Here is an 18,513-nt window from a genome sequence, read left to right as displayed (position 1 = left end):
AAACAGGAGGATTGCAGGTACAAAGCCAGCCTCAGCAACTTAGTGAGATTCCATTTCCAGGTAAAAAGTAAAATAGGTATAGGGGTAGAGGGCCTCTGGGTTCCCTCCCCTGTACCACACACACACAAAGAAAATATGATCAGCTATAAGCTACAACTTTATGAAACACTAAGATTTTTTTTAAATGCTTCTATCCAGGCATGGTAGTATATTCCTGTAATTCTTCCAAAATTTGGGGAGGCTGAGATAGGAGGATCACATGTTTGAGGACAGCCTCAGCAACCTAGTAAGACCCTGTTTCAAAATAAAACATAAAAAAGACTGAGGGTGTATTTCAGAGATAAATGCCCCTAGTTTCAACACCCAGTACAAAAAATAATTTAAAAAGTTCCATAAACTTGTAAGATGCATCACAACTTCAGAGATGTTGCTATGTGAAAAAATGTCCATTCTGATGGTAGTTACCGAGCCTGAGAAGGGTGTGAGGTAGGGAAGGATGAAGAGTGGATGACTAATGAGTGTAAAGACGCTGCTGGACAGGACAGGAAGAATGACTTCTTTTTGGTGGTACTGGGGTTCCTGGAAGCCCTTCTACCTCCGGGCTACACTCCCAGACCTATGTTTTATATATTTTTTTATTTGGAAACAGGGTCTCTTAAGCCAGCATGGCTGTCTTCGAACCTGCGCGATCCTCCTGTCTCCGCCTCCCAAGTGCGGGGATTACAAGTGTGCGCCACCACGCCTGGCAGGAAGAATGACTTCTAATGTTCTGTAGCACAGTAGGATAGCCATGGTTGACAACAATTACTTGAATATTTCCAAATTGCTAGTAGAGAAGATTTTGAATATTCTTAACACAAAAGATGATAAATATTGGTATGAGGTGACAGACACACCAATTACTGTGATCTGATTATTGCACATTGTATACATGCATTGAAATATCACACTGAGCTGGGCGTGGTGGCGCAGGCTTGTAATCCCAGCATTTGGGAGACTGAGACAGGGGGATCCAGGTTCGCAGCCAGCCTCAGTTACTTAGTGAGGCCCTTTGCAACTTTAGTGAGACCCTGCTTCCAAATAAAGAATAAAAAATAAGGCTGGGGATATAGCTCAGAGGTAGAAAGCTCCTGGGTTCCATCCCCAGTACTTAAAAAAAGGAAATATCATACTGAACCCCATACATACATATAATTATTATGTGTCAATTAAAATTAAAAATATTCAGCTAGGGATTGAGCGCAATGGTAGAGCACTTGGCTATCATGCAAGAGGCTCTGTATTGGATCTCAAGCATTGCAAGATATCGATAGATAGATAGATAGATAGATAAAAATTTTTTTAAATTTGGTATTTTCAAAAACAGGTATGCTGGGTGTGGTGGTACACACTTATAATCCCAGCATTTGGGAGGCTGAGATGGGAATATTGAGGTTTGCAGAAAGTCTCAACTACTTAGTGAGGCCCTCTGCAATTTAGTGAGACCCTGTTTCAAAATGAAGAATAAAAAATAGGGTTGGGGATGTCACTCAGAGGTAGAATGCCCCAGAGTTCCACCCCCAATACTGCAAAAATAATTAGGTAAAATTTTAATCAAATGGAAGAAAGTGAAAGAAAGACTCAATTCATGTGGAAGGAGGCGGCTGGTTTTATAGCCTCTGAGATAAATGAGGGCCAAGAGGTAGAATAGATAGCAGATTTTTTTGACTCAGTGTAAAGAACAGGATGTCCTTGGAAAACCGAGCCCCCCAGACAAGATTTAAGCATCTGATTCTTGCACTGGAGTTGGAAGAGATCACCATGAAATTTGCTTCTGAGGCTATGACCAAATGCTTCTCCCATTCTAGCATAGAATAAAGCAGAAAGTGCAAAATGAAGAGGATAACTAAGACGAAAGTTTATAAGAGAAAAGGGGAGCAAGGAGGAGGTGAAGGGTGGAGAAGAGGAAGCTGAGGAGAAGGGAAGAAGGAGAGAAACTGGGAGACAGAGGAGGAGGATATGGAGAAAGAAGATGGGAGAGGATGGGGCATGGGGAAAGGGGAGGGAGAAGATAGCTTGGGAGGGAACTGGAGTGGGGAGGTGCAGAAGAGCTGTGGACGCGGACTCTGACCTGAAGTGCCGGCTGGGAGCCACATTGAGATAGAGGAAGTGGATCTCCTTCAGGTATTTCTCTGTCTTCAGAATGGTCATCACCTGGCTACCCAGGAAAGAAATGCTTCTCTTTTGGAAGCCCTTCTCCCTGGGAACTTCATAGTCAAGCTGAGGCCTGTATAAAAAAAAAAAATCAGGATTAAAAAGGGCCAGTGAAAGGAGGAGGAACTGGATCAGGTGCATGAGGGACACAGTGTGACACTGTTAGAGACTGTCTAAGACCTATACTCAAAGATGTCACATACTGAGCAAATACAGTCTATCCTGCAGCACTGTCACACAGACATGTGCATGAACAGCCCCTCCCTTTCTGATAAATGAAGATCATTCTACATTGACTGTGATTACTGTCAAGTCATTATTACATCATACTACATGGAAAAAATGAGAAGACTGTACCCCGCTGGCCCACAATCCTGATTTCTCCTCACTGTCAACCTAGCTAAACTTTCAGATCTGATCTCCTGTCTTTGCTCCTGTTACACCTGCTTTCCAACCCTGAGTGGTCTCCATGACTGTTATCCTTGCTCTTGCACTCATAATTATTCTTGCTTTTGCCCATCACCAATCAACCTCTAGCATCATGTATTTTGCTTTCCAGACAAGATCTAATGGTGTATCCTTCAACCCCCTCAAGCCTGCACCAATATTCTCATCTTCTTTGATGAGTAACCATACTCGTCAAAACTGCTAATAAGAGCCAGGTGTGATGATGAACGCTTGAAATCCCAGCATTCGGGAGGTTGAGACAAGAGGATTATGGTTTGCGGGGGACAGTCTCAGTTACTTAGTGAAACCCTTTGCAACTCAGTGAGACTTTGTTTCAAAATAAAGAAAAAAAAACAGGGCTGGGGGTACAGCTCAGAGACAGAATACCCCTGGGTTCCATCCCCTGTACCACACACACACACACACACACAAAAAAAAAAAAAAAACTGCTAATAAAATTAACTACCCTAGATGCAAAAGTGAATTAGCTGGTGTAATAATCTGTATTGTGGTCATCTCACAGAACACAAACAATAACAAAATCTAGGAACAGAGATTTCTGGGAAGATGGCAACCGAGGGAAGCAGCACATATCAGTCCTGGTAACACTCAATTTCCACTGCCTTAAAAACAGCATTCTTACAAAGGCCAGAAAACACCACAATTTTAAAAAGAACAAAGGTGACAAGAAAAGAAAGGCTAGAAGACCAATCAAAGAACAACAACAATAAAAGAGCCTGCCTGCCTTGCAGTCACAGGGACCACAGAAGCACCATCTTGCCCTACTGTCCCAGACTCCAGAGACAAACAGGAAGACAACCAAGGACCTGAAGTAAGCGATTACAGATAATTGGAATTGTAAGTTATAAGTTCCTCCTGTACAAACACCAGCTACTACTTCCAGCAGCGGTGACTGAGTGTACCACCTCCTCCAGAGATCCAGAGTGGCACTCAACAACATCAGAAAAGAAACCTGCCCACCTTGTGGCTGCCGGTGCCACAGCAGCACCATCTTGCCTCACTGCAGCCAACTTCAGAGATGAACAGGAAAACAACCAAGGACCTGAAGTAAGCAGCTGCAGATTATTAGAACTGTAAATTAACAGTTCCTCCTGTGTACACACCGACTGCAACTTGCAGTAGTGACGGCCAAGCTCACCATGCCCTCCAGAGATCCAGACCAGTGCTCAGCAACACCACTCAATCCCCATCAGTAAATTAACCTGCTGTTTCTGCAGGAGAACACCCAGAGTAGCACCCCCAGGGATTCACACAACCATCTGCAATAAACAACCTGGGTCTGAGACTTTGTGGTTCAATCTGGCGAAGGTGGGGGTGGAGTCTGCTATTGGACATATCAAAGGCTAGGACAGACTCAGGCTCTGTATCAGTAAAAAGTGTGGGGGGAAATCTACGCTTAACACTAGATCCAAATAGTAGGACCTCTGGGATCACCACAGACCACCCAATCAAGGTAAATGGGAGAAGTTAGACCAGCCCAGACCTAGCTGTGCAGAAAAGATACTCTTAGATAATAGTTTGGTCTCAGAGGCATCTGCCACCTATGGAGGCAGGGAGAGACTGAAACTCTTCATCTGTGGAAAGTGTGAAGGGCGATCTACACTTAACACTAGATCCAGCCCCATACCGGCCATCTGCATAGATTGAGAAAGACTCAGAGAACCAGGCTTGCAGCAGGAAAGGTGCTGGTGGCACTCGGTGTCTGCACACAGGGAGACTGCAAAGGCTGAATATTCATGTTTATAGGGTTGCATTATTTTGTTTTTTGGGTTTTTTTTTTTGTGTGTGTGTATGCTTGTTTGATTGCTCTATTCCCAACCCCACTCCCAAGCTTCTTCCCTTGTACATACCTACTCTCTTCTATCCATCCTTTATTATTATTATTATTATTTCTCTTTTCTTTGTCTTGTATTAAATCCACTTCATACCACTATACTGAAAACTCTACATTGGTTACTAGAATACTACTAAATATCCGCCATATCTAATCTCAACTATATATTACCTTACTAAACTCATACTCTCATTCTATTTGATCCTATCTGTGGCTTTACACTATTCCTGCATTATGACTTCACTTTTCTCCCCACTCAACCTTCACTGTTGAATACAACACAACTTGCCCTTGGATATACCAGCTGACACCTAGAGACTGAGAGAAATCTACCAAAAGCAACAGATATAAGCTCCTGAAATCATGGGAAGGAGGAATAACAAGGAATCAATGAGCTCCCACAACCCCACAATAACAGAACCTGACAACACAGAATTGCAGAGCTCTCCAAAATGTCAAGTGAGTAATGTAACTATAGAAATAATACAGGCCTTTAGAAAAGAATTTAGAGTCTGAAAGAAAGAATGCAATCATTGAAGGCATCAATTCAAACTATAAACAGTAGATTAGACCACATGGAGAATAGAATATCACTACTAGAAGATCATCACTCCAAAAACAAATGCATAGTATATAATTTAGAAAAAACAAGTTGACAGCATGAATTGGACACTGAAGAAATATGGGCCCATTTTAAAAGAGCGAACCCAAGAATAATTGGCATAGAAGAGGGAAAAGAAGGTGAAAACAAAGGGATCAACAATCTTTTCAAAGAAATAATATCAAAAAATTTCAAACATAGAACAAGAGGTTGATACACAAGTATAGGAAACTTATAGAACTCCTTTTAGACAAGATCAGACAAAGGGTTCACCACACCACAAGAGTCAAACTGACCCACATAGAAGCCAAGAAGAGAATATTAAAGGCAACAAAAACAAAAGACCAAGTGACATTCAGAGGTAAACCAATTAGAATCAATCCAGACTTCCCAAACCAAGTCATGAAGGGCCTGGAGTAGTATATTGCAAACTCTGAAAGAAAACAATTTGTAACCCCAAATTTCCTACCCAGCAAAACTATCTCTCAAATTAGACAGGGAAATAAAAATCTTCCATGACAAACAGAAGCTGAAGGAATTTATTTCTTCCAAATCAGCACTAGAGAAAATTCCCAAAGAGATCAACTGCAAAGAAGAAATAAGTAACACATGCCAGAACCAGAGAAACAAAAATTTCCACACAGCAAACAACTAAGCAAAGAACAAATACTACCTCAAACAGAAGTTAAATCTTAATATGTTAGGAATTAAAAAACATCTCTCAATAATCACATTGAGCATAAATGGCCTCAACTCCCCAATAAAAAGACATAAGGTGGTAAAATGGATTAAAAACCAGAATCCATCTATCTGCTGCCTGCAAGAAAGACACCTAAATGGGCAAGGGAACTAAATAGACACTTCATGAAAAAAAAATTCATATGGCCAAAAAAAATGCATGAAAAAAATGCTCAACATCATTAGCAATTAGAGAGATGCAAACCAAAACTACCCTGAGATTTCACCTAACTCCAACTAGAATGGCAGTCATACAAAACACAAACAACAACAAATGCTGGCAAGGATGTGGAGAAGTGGGAACTCTAATACACTGTTGGTGGGACTGCAAATTAATACAACTACTTTGGAAAACTGTGTGGAGGATCCTCAGAAGAATGGGAACAAACTTACCATATGATCCAGCAATACCACTTCTGGGTGTCTACCTCCCAAAATGGAAACCAAACTTAATGCATGTGTATCTATGTTCATTGCTGCACAATTCACAATTGCAAGACTATGGAACCAGCCAAGATGTCCATCAACAGATGAATTTATTACAAAACTATAGGATATGTACACAATGGAATTTTACTCAGCCATAAAGAAAAACACAATTACATCATTTACAGGAAAATGGATGGAACTGGAGAACATTATGCTAAGTGAGATTAGTCAGTCACAAAAAATAAGAAGTCAGATGCTCTCACTAATATGTGAAAGCTAGGGAGAAAATGGGTCATAGGAGGAACTCTAGACAAAGAAGAGGATATTATAGATGAGCAAATAAGGTGCCCTGAGGGGATGGGAGGGGAGAAGAAGGAAATTCTCTAATGTTCATGATGTACATTAACAAACATATCAAAGTCAATCACTAAGCCAAACATGAGAAGAAGAGAGGAGGAGGAAATGGGGAGGGAATTGCATAAGGGCTAATTGGACGATGTGTGCATGTATGCCTCCACCCTCTTGTATTTGATTAAGGTGTATGACTACAGTGCACCAATAAAAAGTTTTAAAAACCTAGGAATAATTTAATTTGGCCTTAACCAAGGTATATTAATATCATTATTTAACCTAAACTTTGATAAGTAGAATAAATTATTACAGAAATAAAAGCACAATCCTATTCTAGAGTTCATATCAACAAAAAGGTTTATGACCTTTATGTTGTGCTAGGACATTTTTTTGTACAGGGATTGAATCTAAGGATATTCTATCCCTGAGATACACCCCCATCCCTTTTCATTTTTTATTTTTGAAACAGGGTCTTGCTAAGTTGCTGAGGCTGGTCTCAAACCTGCAGTCCTCCTATCTCAGTCTCTCAAGTACTAGGATTACAGGTGTGCCCCACCATACCCAGCTAGGACCTCTTAAATGGAATAATTGCTATGAACGTCTTATTTCCTAAGCAGTTAGTCTTACATGATATAGTAGATTGAGAAGATCATGGAACCAAGGATATTGGTTCCTCTATAAATCTCTAGTGTCCAGTCTTAGATGTGATCTCACTCTGCTTTGATGTCTTAGTACAAAAGTCTACAAGTGGCCTCCTCTTTCAGTTTCCGACCCCTTGAGCTGCTGTAGCTAATCCTACGCCCAGCCCTTCCATGCCCTCAGTCCCAAGCATTTTTTGCTTCCTTCCGTTCCTGGAGAAACTGAGGTTCTCAGCCATGAACTCATGCCGTCAACTTCAGTTGTCTTCCTACACACCCATCTGCCCCTGAATTTAAGAGGAAGAGGTGTCCTTTCTTCCCTGAAAGGCTAATTTTCCCATCTGTGCTCTGGATCCCTTGCCCCTCTCTATGATGTACTTTAAATGTCCTCTTCTTCTTACTTTAGTGCACTGCTTCATTAGTCTGCAAATGTTTATTGAGTACCCACTTCTCAAGCACTGTTTTAAAAGCTATAAACATGTCTCTACTTAAAAAAATAAGTCCTATCTATACATTAAAATTCTTTCAAGTTGCTGTGCCCCCCCTTTCAAGCCAGGGTTCATGAAAGAATATGAAAACAAAATTTCCATTCCTGAAAACATTACAATCTCAATCTGGCTTCCTCCCCACATGCTCTCACCAACATCTTCCTTATTGCTAAACCCAGTATTTTTCAGATTCTCAGTTGTCTCTGTAACACTAACACTCTGGGCTGCTGCTGCCTTCCTGAAACTCTTTTTCACCTCCTAAACTGCAAGGTATTTTTGCTAATCTAGTCTAGTTCCAAAGTCCTCTGATAGTACTTTCCCCTAATTACACACACACACACACACACACACACACAGAAGCAACCATATGAAAGGCAGTGTTTTAAATATTTTGTAATTATATTTTACTTGCATTAAATAATCTATATCTCTCTCCTTAACTGTAAGACTCTAGAGAAGGGATTGAGTCAGTTTTGTTCACTTCGTGTATCACCGCATCTGGCATTTCCTGAGACATAGAGGTATCTTAATACTTACTGAATCAATGAATGCCTGTGAAACTATCCCTGCAGAATATAATGTAAACTAAGCCATATTAGCTAGACCTCAGAAGTTTACCATTAGGTTCGACATCTCAGCCCATCGCCATTTCAGTTGGGGTACCTCAGGAAAGAAAACTCATAATCAGGATACAGGCAAGTCTCCAAAAAAGGGAAAGAGCCTGTTGAGGCTATTGAAGGCATAAATCATTGCCACTGGCAGTCTTCTTTTAGGGTTCCAGGAGCCTGCCTATCTGTCTACCTTTAGGACTCTAAGACTTCAGGAAAAACTTGACTCAGCTATAAATCCAAGGACAAAAATTGAGAAAACCAAGCTTGATGAATGGTAAAACTAGGAGAACAGGAACTGGGGAAGGGCTAGTAGGTGTCATGCCTGACTGAAGAGGTGTCAAGAAGCCTCTGAAACAGCCCAAGAAAATGGATGAGGAAGACAAGGCTCTCAAGGAAAAACAAAGAGAGGAGCAGAGCCGAGTTAGCGTGGTAGTGTGCACCTGTAATCCCAGGTGCTTGAGAGGCTGAGGCATGAGGATGGAGAGTTTGAGGCTAGCCTGGGCAACTTAGTGAAACTCTGTCTCAAAATGAATAAAACAAACATACAAACAAAAGAGGGCTGAGGTAGCCAGGCGTGGTGGTGCACACTTGTAATCCCAGCATTTGGGAGGCTGGGACCGGAGGATCGTGGTTTGAGGACAGCCTCAGCTACTTAGTGAGGCCCTCTGCAACTTAGTGAGACCCTGTTTCAAAATAAAGAATGAAAAATAGGGCTGGGAGTGTATCTTGGAGGTCGAATACCCATGGGTTTCATCCCCAGATGCGCAAAAAAAAAAAAAAAAAAAAAGGGCTGGGGTGTAGCTCCGTGGTAGAGCACTCCTGGGTTCGATCTCGTGTACCACATCAATTGAAAAATCAGCCGGGCGTGGTGGCGCACGCTTGTAATCCCCGTGCTTGGGAGGCGGAGACAGGAGGATCACACAGGTTCGAAGCCAGCTGCGCTGGCGTAAGAGACCCTGTTTCAAAAATATAAAATAGGTCTGGGAGTGTAGCCCGGAGGTAGAAGGGCTTCCAGGAACCCCAGTACCACCAAAAAAAAAAAAAAAAAAAAAGAAGAAGAAAGAAAGAAAAATCAGTCAATAAGAGGTGCAAAAAAGAGCCGGGCGTGGTGGTGCACGCTTGTAATCCGCGCGTTTGGGAGGCAGAGACAGGAGAATCACACAGGTTTGAAGCCAGCCGTGCTGGCTTAAGATACCCTGTTTCTAAATTAAAAAAAAAAAAGTATAAAATAGGTTTGGGAGTGTAGCCCAGAGGTAGAGGGGCTTCCAAGAACCCCAATACCACAAAAAAAGAGGTGCAAAAGAAACTTGAGCTAGAAGCAAAGGTCTTGGCCACAGGTAGAATGAAGAAATCTGCCTCAGATAAGGAGCCCAAAAGCCCAGATTGGCAGGCAGGAGACTCTGGAGCAGTCAGTGTGAAATGCCATCGGTGCTGCCTCCTGTGGTGATCTGCCTGGGCGAAGAGGCCACTCCCACCAGCTTCCCTAGTAGCATCCTAGGGACCCTACTGCTCCCAGCCTCTTGGACCCAGCCCCAGGTAGGCCCAGAGTCAAGGCTCAGTGATTATGAATGAAGAGAAAAGAATAAGGACGCTTCAGGCACCAACTGAGAACACATCCTGGGAACTCTGGAAAGGCAAGCGGTGTTCTGAAACTTGGGCTTCCTGACGGCTGACTTTTGACTGATTTCTGCATTTCCTTGCCAGGCTTAACACTGAGGCAGTAGGTTTATTTTGTAGACAAAAAAGAAGGAACAGCCTCACACTAGCTTGGCACGGGGTCAGGCTAATCCCTACGATCAGTAAGGAGCTGGCTCTAGACATCGAGTGGCCCTAAAGGCACCCTTAAACTGACTTCTTTTCTCCTCTGCTCAAAGCCCCTGGCTGGGTGACTCACTCACTTAGTCTCTCTTCTTTCAATGGGCTCCTGCTCCTCCTTGTCAGTGACATGGGTTTCATACTGTATGGGGATGTCCGTCGCCAAGGCCAAAGGCAGAAGACTGAGGCCATCCCGCCACCGGGCCTCTTCTAGGGCCACCTCAGCACCAACAATGCCCAGGCAGCGCTGTAGCTCCGGCAGCGTCAGTGGTCGCAGCCACGTGGCTAGTTCCTCCCGTACCTGCTGCCCTCCCCACCGAGCCTGCACAAAAGGGCAGGCTGGACATGGGGGCTCTTGATGGATCCTCTTCTGGGGATGACAGTCAACATGGGAGGCTCTATTTAATAGAGAGTTGTCTGGAGGAAAAGCCTGGTCTATGGCTTCTAGCAGGTCCAGCTGGAGTTGGGATTTGACCAGGGGTGCCCAGCAGTACAGCTGCTCCAGGAGGGGCAGCAGATCAAGGTGACCGACCAGCAACTTCCGATATGGAGGCAGCAGACCCAGGACCGCATGCAGGTAGCGCCAAGCTGCAGGGCTGGTGTCCTGCAACACAGCTGAGAACAGAGTCTGGAGCTCCGCTAGCAGGAGCTTCAGCACGGAGGGCTGCTCTGACTCGGCTACTGTGCTCAGGAACTGCTTCTCTTTCCTCTGAGAGGCCTGAGACTGTTCTTTGTTGTCCAGGTCACTAGGAGGGTGCCGAGACTCTAGGGCATCAGATGATGTCTCACCAGGAAGCAAGTCTGCACTCCTTTCTTCCTGCTCCGAAAGGAGCTGAGTGTTCAACTGCTGTCGAAGAGATCTTGCCCAGAGCTCAGGTGCCAACCGCCATTTCCAGCCTCCCAGCTGCTGGGCCTCAGCTGAGGGGCCCCACCCAGGAGAGAGGCAAGAAAGGGTCCTCAGGCTCTGGGCAGGGTCAGAGGGGTTGGGGAGTGAGGAGGGAGGGGCCTAGGACAGGGAAATGGATAAGAGCTGCAGAGCCTTCTAAGACCCTCCATCCCTTCCTACTGCTCCCCCCAAACTAGGAAGAAGCTAGCCCAGGGCTGAGATGGGAACCCTCCCTGCCCAAGGGTTTCTCCTCACCTCCGAGAGCTTTGTCCCCCTCACCTGGTTTAGGGGGGTTAGGAGGCAAGGGAAAGGAAGAGCACCAGCTCTGCTGATGAGGTTTCATTGGGGAGCACCTGCTGGACAAGCAGACGGCCTTAGCCTTGGGTCCCAGGGAGGGGCTCACCCCAATCACTTTCACCCACACAGAGACACTGGCGCACACACCAGGGAGTCGCCCAACTCACTCGAGAACCTCCCTCACCGCAAGGACTCGGAAGATGGAAGGACTGAAAGCCAAGGAGGGCGCAGCGAACTGCGTGGTCCGGCAGCGGATGGTTGGCCTAGAGGAAGAAGGAACAGGGAGCAAGCAGAAGGCGGATTAGGCAACTCCGTGGGAGCTTTGCGAGGGGCCTCCTAGGGGTCGGGGCCGCACTCACAGATCCCTCCGCTCCAGCTGTTAGGACGGTTAGTGCCCGAGCCTCCTCGAGAAGCCGCGGGCAGCCAGGGGAGGAGGAGCCCAGGTCCATGGTGGACTGAGCCAAGCGGCAGGGTCAGAGCCCTGCAGGGTGGAGCCCACGCCAAACCTGCTGGCTGCAGTACAGCAATGTCCTCAGAGGGGTCCGAAAAAGATGGACATAACTGATTCGGGGGACTAACAGTCCTGAGGGTGCCTAGAACAGATGTGATTGTTTATACATCATGTGACTGCTTAAGCACTGAATGTCTAAGCTAGTGCCAGGTACCAAAAAGGTAGCTTGTGGACTCCCTCCCTTTCCCAGCCACCGCATCCATCCGCCCCAGCCCCACCTCCCCCCAAAGAATTAATTGATCTCAAAGAGCTCCAAGTCTAGTTGGGGGCTGGGAATGTGAGAGTAGCTAACTTTAAAAGTTTAGCTGAATGTTAAAAAAGAAAAAGAAAAAGAAATCCAAGCCCAGCGTGGTGGCATATGCTTGTAATCCCAGGATCTGGGAGGCTGAGACAGGACGATCGCGGTTTGCGGACAGCCTCAGCTACTTAGTGAAGTCCTCTGCAACTCAGTGAGACCCTGTCTCAAAATAAGGAATTTAAAAATAGGGCTGGGAGTGTAGCTCGGAGGTAGAATGCCCCTGGGTTTCATCCCCAGTAGTGGGAAAAAAAAGAAAGAAAAAGAAAGAAAGAAAGAAAGAAAGAAAGAAAGAAAGAAAGAAGAGAAAAAAAGAAAAAGAAAGAAAGAGAAAAGAGAAAAAAGAAAAAGAAAGAAAGAGAAAAGGGAAAAAAAGAAAAAGAAAAAGAAATCCAGCACTATCTCTGCTCTGAAATCTCTGAATACTAGGTGTTACTCTGCTTGGCTATCTGATAAGACTCCATCTGAATGTCTGATAAGTACCTCAAACTTATACACACATACACACACACACACACACACACACACACACACACACACACACACACAACTCATCCTTCTGGAAATTCTGTTGGCCCCAAAATCTAGCTATTTCTCACTACCTTAGGTGCTACAATCTTGGTCTAAGCTGCAATCATTTCTCACCTGAATTATTTCTTGGCCTTCTCACCAGTCTCCCTGCTTCCACCCTCGTCCCTACAAGCTATTCTTTTCAGAGCTGCACCTGTCAGATCCTATGGCTCCTCTGCTCCAAGCTGGGTAATGCCTTATCATCTCATCCGTTAGGTGAAAGACAAATTCTTACCATGGTCTACATACTGCTAGCCGATGGGTGCTACCTTTGTGGCCTTCTCTCTCTATTCACTCTACTTCTGTGCTCGGAACACTCCAAACCCATGCCCATCTCAAGGCCCACATATATGCCGTGCTTTCTGCTTGTGCACCTGTTAGGACATACACAAGCTGTGATGCTTACTTTCATGTGTCATTCTGACTGAGCTAAAGGATTCTCAGACAAGTGCTAAAATATTTCTGCATGTGTCTGTCTGTGATGGATTTCTAGAGGAGATTAACAGTTGATTTGGCAGACTAAGTTAAGATCACCCTCACCAATTTGGGTGGGCATCATCCAATTTATTGCCCAGAGAGAACAAAAAAGGCAAGAGAAGGATGAATTCTTTTTAATCTGCTTAAGCTTAGACATCCATCTTTTCCTGCTCTCAAACACTGGTGCTTTTTATTCTCAAGATTTTGAACTTGTACTGAATTAAACCACTGGTTTTCCTGGTTCTCCAGTGTGTGTACAGTAGGTTGGGGCACTTTTCAGCCTGTGATTCTGTTTCTCTGGAGAACCTTCATTAATATATATGTTTTATATGCTAGTGTGAAAAATTATCACAAACTAAGCAGCTTAAAAGCATGCCCCATGTAGCATCTCACAGTTGTATAGATCAGATATCCAGCATGACTTGGCTGGTTTCTCTGCTTCATGTATCATAAACCTGAAATCAACGTGTCGGTTCTTATCTGGAGGCTCATTCTTGTTGTTGGCAAGACTCGATTCCTTGCAGCTGTAGAACTGAAGTCCCTGTTTCTTTCTCGCTGTCAGCCAGAGGAAACTCTCAAGTCTCAGAGGTTTTCCTTGCCACATGCCCCCTCCATCTTCAAGCCAGCTTCAAATCAAGCTTCGTAACTTTCTAATGTCCTCTTCTGTAACCAGTCAAGGACCTCTCTTTGCTTTGACAGGGTTGGTATGCTTAGGTCAGGCCCTCTTAGACAATCTCCCTTCCTTAAAATCAAGTATGCCGTAGCCGGGCGTGGTGGCGCACGCTTGTAATCCCCACGCTTGGGAGGCAGAGACAGGAGGATCGCGCAGGTTCGAAGCCAGCCGCGCGCGCTGGCTTAGGAGACCCTGTTTCCAAAAATGAAAATGTAAAAAATAGGTCTGGGAGTGTAGCCCGGAGGTAGAAGGGCTTCCAGGAACCCCAGTACCACAAAAAAAAAAAAAAAAAAAAAAAATCAAGTATGCCGTAAAATGTAATCTTCTTAAAAGAAGTAAAATCTGTTATATTCACAGTAACAGGAAATATGCTTGTGGGTATATCATGGAGCGGGAAATTTGAGGGACCAGTTTAACATTCATACCACACATAGGTGGGTGTAATGCCCCATGCTTGTAATCCCAGTATGTGGGAGACTGACACAGGAGGATCATAGGTTCTTGGCCAGCCTCAGCTACTTAGTGAGGCCCTCTGCAACTTAGTGAGACTCTGTTTCAAAATAAAGAATAAAAATTAGGGCTGGGGGAGTAGCTCAGAGGTAGAATTGCCCCTGTGTTCAATCCCCAGTACTGTAAAAAAAGAAAGATTTATCCCACACATATAATAACAAAAAGACTCAAAATACAATGGTTTAAGCATGATATAAGTTTTATTTTTTTTTCCCTCACACACAACTTTTCAAGTATAAGTACTCCAGGGCTAACATTATGGTAGTCTTTTAGTTGTTTTGCCTTCTCTAAGGAAATAGTCCTTGTCTTCAAGGTCTAAGAGAGTTCACCACCATGTATTCTGGCACCATCCCAACTAGTGAGATGGAGGGAAAGAAAAAGGAGAATGCAATGCCCTCCTCCCTTTTTTTTTAAGAACTCAGACTGAACCAGGCACACACCTGATATTCCTAGTCCTTGGAGGCTGCAACAGGAGGATCACAGGTTTGAGACCAGCCTTAGCAATTTAGCGACCTAGCAAGATCCTGTTTCAAAACAAGAAATAACAATAAAAAAGGGAAGGGGGTATAGCTTGGAGGTAGAACACCTCTGGGTTCAATTCCCAGTAAAACACACACATACACACAGATACACACACAGACACACACACACAGCTTGGCAATTGTACACATTACTCAACCACATGGCTGCACCTAGCTAAAGTAAAGTTACAAAATATAATATTTATTTTCAGTGGTCATATGCCTAAAGTTCAAGGGTTCTATTAGTAAAGAAAGAAGGAACAATGGACACTGGGGGCCAATTAGTGACTCACACCAGTAGTTGGTAATAGAAGAGTGAACACTCTTTCCTCCCTGTGTCCTGACGGCTTACTCTCTCAAGTCTCTGTTCAAATGCCACCTTGTTAGTTAGTTCTTCCTAACCACCTAAAAGTCAATGGTAACACTCTTCCTAATATCCATGTCCTCCTTACTCTGAATTATTTCTCCCCACAACATCTATTATCATTTCATATGAATATTTATTTGCTTATTGTCTATTTGCCCTGACTAGAAATATAAGCCCCATAGTGGCCAGAGGCCAACTGCTTTTTATTCTATCCCAGTTCCCAGTAGTTTTAGGAACCATGAGTAGGTGATCAAAAAATATTTGTGGCTGGGCGTGGTGGCGCACACTTGTAATCCCAGCACTTGGGAGGCTGAGACAGGAGGATCGCATAGGTTTGAAGCCAGCCTCAGCTACTTAGTGAGGCTCTCAGCAACTTAGTGAGACCCCGTTTCCAAATAAAATATAAAATAGGTCTGGGAGTATAGCCCGGAGGTAGAAAGCCCCTGGGTTCTACCCCCAGTACTACACACACACACACACACACACACACACACACACAAAGCAAGTTTGTGGACAAAATGCATAAATACATAACATCTTCATTAGTGAGAAAGAAGATAGATTCTGGGGTCAGACTACCTGAAATGAAATTCTGATTTTATACAAATGGTCAATAAATATATGAAAAATGCTCAACATCTCTAGCATTCAGGAAAATACAAATTGAAACTACACTGAGCTGGGTGTGGTGGTGTATGTCTATAATACCAGTATTTGGGAGGTTATGATTAAACAGGAAGATAAGAGGTTTGAGGCCAGGCATGGTGGCACACACCTATAATCCCAGCATTTAAGAGGCTGAGACAGGAGGATCACGGTTTGAGGACAGCTTCAGCTATTTAGTGAGGACCTTTGCAACTCAGTGAGAACCTGTTTCAAAATAAAATTCAGGACTGGGGGTGTAGCTTGGAAGTAGAATGCCCCTAGGTTCCATACCCAGTACTGCAAAAAAAAAAAAAAAAAAAAAAAAAAAAAAAAAGAGGTTTGAGGCTAGCCTCAGTAATTTAGTAAGGCCAGCTGCAGCAATTTAACAAGATCCTATTTCTAAATTTAATAAAATAAAATAAAATAAATGGCTAGGGGGTATAACTTGGAGGTAGAATGTCCCTGGCTTAAATCTCCTGTACAAAAGGAAACAAACTAAAAAAAAAAAAATCTATGTTGGGATTCCATCTTACCCCAGTCAGAATGACTATTATCAAGAAAACAAAACATAACAAATGCTGGCAAGGAAACTATTATACACTGAGGATGGGAATGTAAATTAGTATAACCATTATGGAAATTCCTAAAATTTAAGAGGTTCCTAAACATTAAAATTAGAACTACCATATGATCTAGCTATATAGTTCCTAAGTATATATCTGAAGTCTGCATATAAGTTACCTGCACACTCATGTTTATTGTGGCACTATTCACAATAGCCAAGTTGTGGAGTCACTCTAGATGCCCATCGATTGGTGAGTGGATAAAGAAAATGTGGTATAAATATACAATACTGTTCAGCCATAAAGAGGAATGAAGTCAGGTCATTTGCAGCAAAATGGATGAAACTGAAGAGCATTATGTTACGTGAAATAAATAAGACAAACTCGGAAAGACAAGTATCATAGTTTTTCTCTTATATATTAAACCTAAAATAAAGACAACACGAAAGTAGAAGGGGGTATACTTAGGGAAGGAGAAGAAGGCTTGAGAGTTAGGGAAAGGTGATTACAATCAAACTATATGCATATATGCATGCATGAAATGTCACAATGAAAGCTATTAATTTTTTGTAGTACCGGGGATTTAACCCAGTGGCATTCTACCTCTGAGCTATATGCCCAGCCCTGTTTTTATTCTTTATTTGGAAACAAGGTCTCACTAAGTTATGGAGAGCTTCACTAAGTAGCTGAGGCTGGCTGCGAACCTGCAATCCTCCTGTCTCAGCCTCCCAAGTACTGGGATTACAAGCATGCACCACCATTCCTGGCAAGCTAGTAAATTTTAAAAATATTTTTTAAACTGAAAAAATCCTGATTTCACTACTCAGTTTCATTGTTTTTTGAAAGGATAATAGTGTCCGCTTAGCCAGGCATGGTGGCACATACTTGTAAGGCTGAGATAGTAGTATCTCAGGTTCAAGGACAGCTTCAACAACTTAGTGAGGCCCTCTGCAACTCAGTGAGAACTTGTTTCCAAATAAAAATAAAATAGGGCTGAAGGGTGTAGCTCAGAGGTAAGATACTCCTGGATTCTATCCCCAGTACCACAAAAATAAATAAATAAATAAATAAATAAATAAATAAATAAATAAATAAATAAAAATATCCACTTTATAAGGTGGTTATAAGGATTAAATGAACTAATGTTTATAAAGTACTTAGAATACAGCTTGAGACTAGAGAATGGGTGGATAATAGACCCTCTGTAATTGTGATGGTTGGTGGTTCTTAATTTTGACACAATGGTAAACAAGACATACTCGGGTTCAGTGACGGCATGAACAAGGGTGTGGACTCCCTTTCCTGGGATGGCTGAGACGAGTCCCCACATCACAGTAGGCTACAGAGTTTAAGGCTTTAAAGCAATAGATGCAACAGATAGTCAAGGACACAGGAAATTCTGTCCAGTGACCTGTGCTGAGCCCTCAATGCTGCCTAGAATCTAGTTACGTGTGTCAATTCAGTCTTCTATTCTGTGCAGAGACTAGTTGGAACCTCCTGGATTCTCTTGTCTTCCATTTTCTTCTGCTTTATTCTCAAATGATGACTTCACAGCCTATTAAAAAACAGATGCTGTATCAATCAGAGGTCTCCATAGAAATAAGATATATGTATATATAAAGACATTTATTTTAAGGAATTGGCTCACATAACTGTGGGGGCTGGTATGTCCAAATTCTGTTAGGCAAGTCGGCATTCTGGAAACTCAGGCAGAAGTTGATGTTGCAGTCTAGGAAGAATTCCTTCTTTTCTAGAAAACTTCAGTTTTGTCCTTGAGGCCTCAGCTGATTAGACAAGGCCAATCCACATTGTCAAGGGTAACTTCCTTTATTTAAAGTCAACTAACTATAGGTAATTGTAAATGTTAGCCACATCTATGAAATGCTCTCATGGGCACCCCTAGATTAGTGTTAAATGAATAAGGGTATGTTAGCCTCACCAAATTTACATACAATACTAGTTACCACATAGGCTACTTAAAAGGAAACACTCAATCCCCCAATAAGAAACCAAACAACTACTTAGGTCTGCT

At 43.2% G+C, this 18,513-nt stretch overlaps 1 protein-coding gene across 1 annotated transcript in view; it reads right to left on the bottom strand.

Annotated features, from left to right (window-relative positions):
• DNHD1 (dynein heavy chain domain 1) overlaps window positions 1-11,798 on the bottom strand; it is a gene marked incomplete at both ends in the record, with an annotated part of 77,313 nt that extends 65,515 nt beyond the window's left edge. Inside the window, 5 exons of the mRNA XM_080689920.1 lie at window positions 2,111-2,266; window positions 10,250-10,931; window positions 11,308-11,331; window positions 11,534-11,612; window positions 11,709-11,798. Of these exons, the coding sequence (XP_080546046.1) occupies window positions 2,111-2,266; window positions 10,250-10,931; window positions 11,308-11,331; window positions 11,534-11,612; window positions 11,709-11,798 (1,031 nt within the window). The remainder of the gene's footprint in view (window positions 1-2,110; window positions 2,267-10,249; window positions 10,932-11,307; window positions 11,332-11,533; window positions 11,613-11,708) is intronic.
• Window positions 11,799-18,513: the final 6,715 nt, after the last annotated feature.

This window comes from Muscardinus avellanarius, assembly GCF_963383645.1.
Source record: "Muscardinus avellanarius genome assembly, chromosome: 1".
Classification (NCBI taxonomy): Eukaryota; Metazoa; Chordata; class Mammalia; order Rodentia; family Gliridae; genus Muscardinus; species Muscardinus avellanarius.
This window is presented reverse-complemented; position numbering and strand designations above follow the sequence as displayed.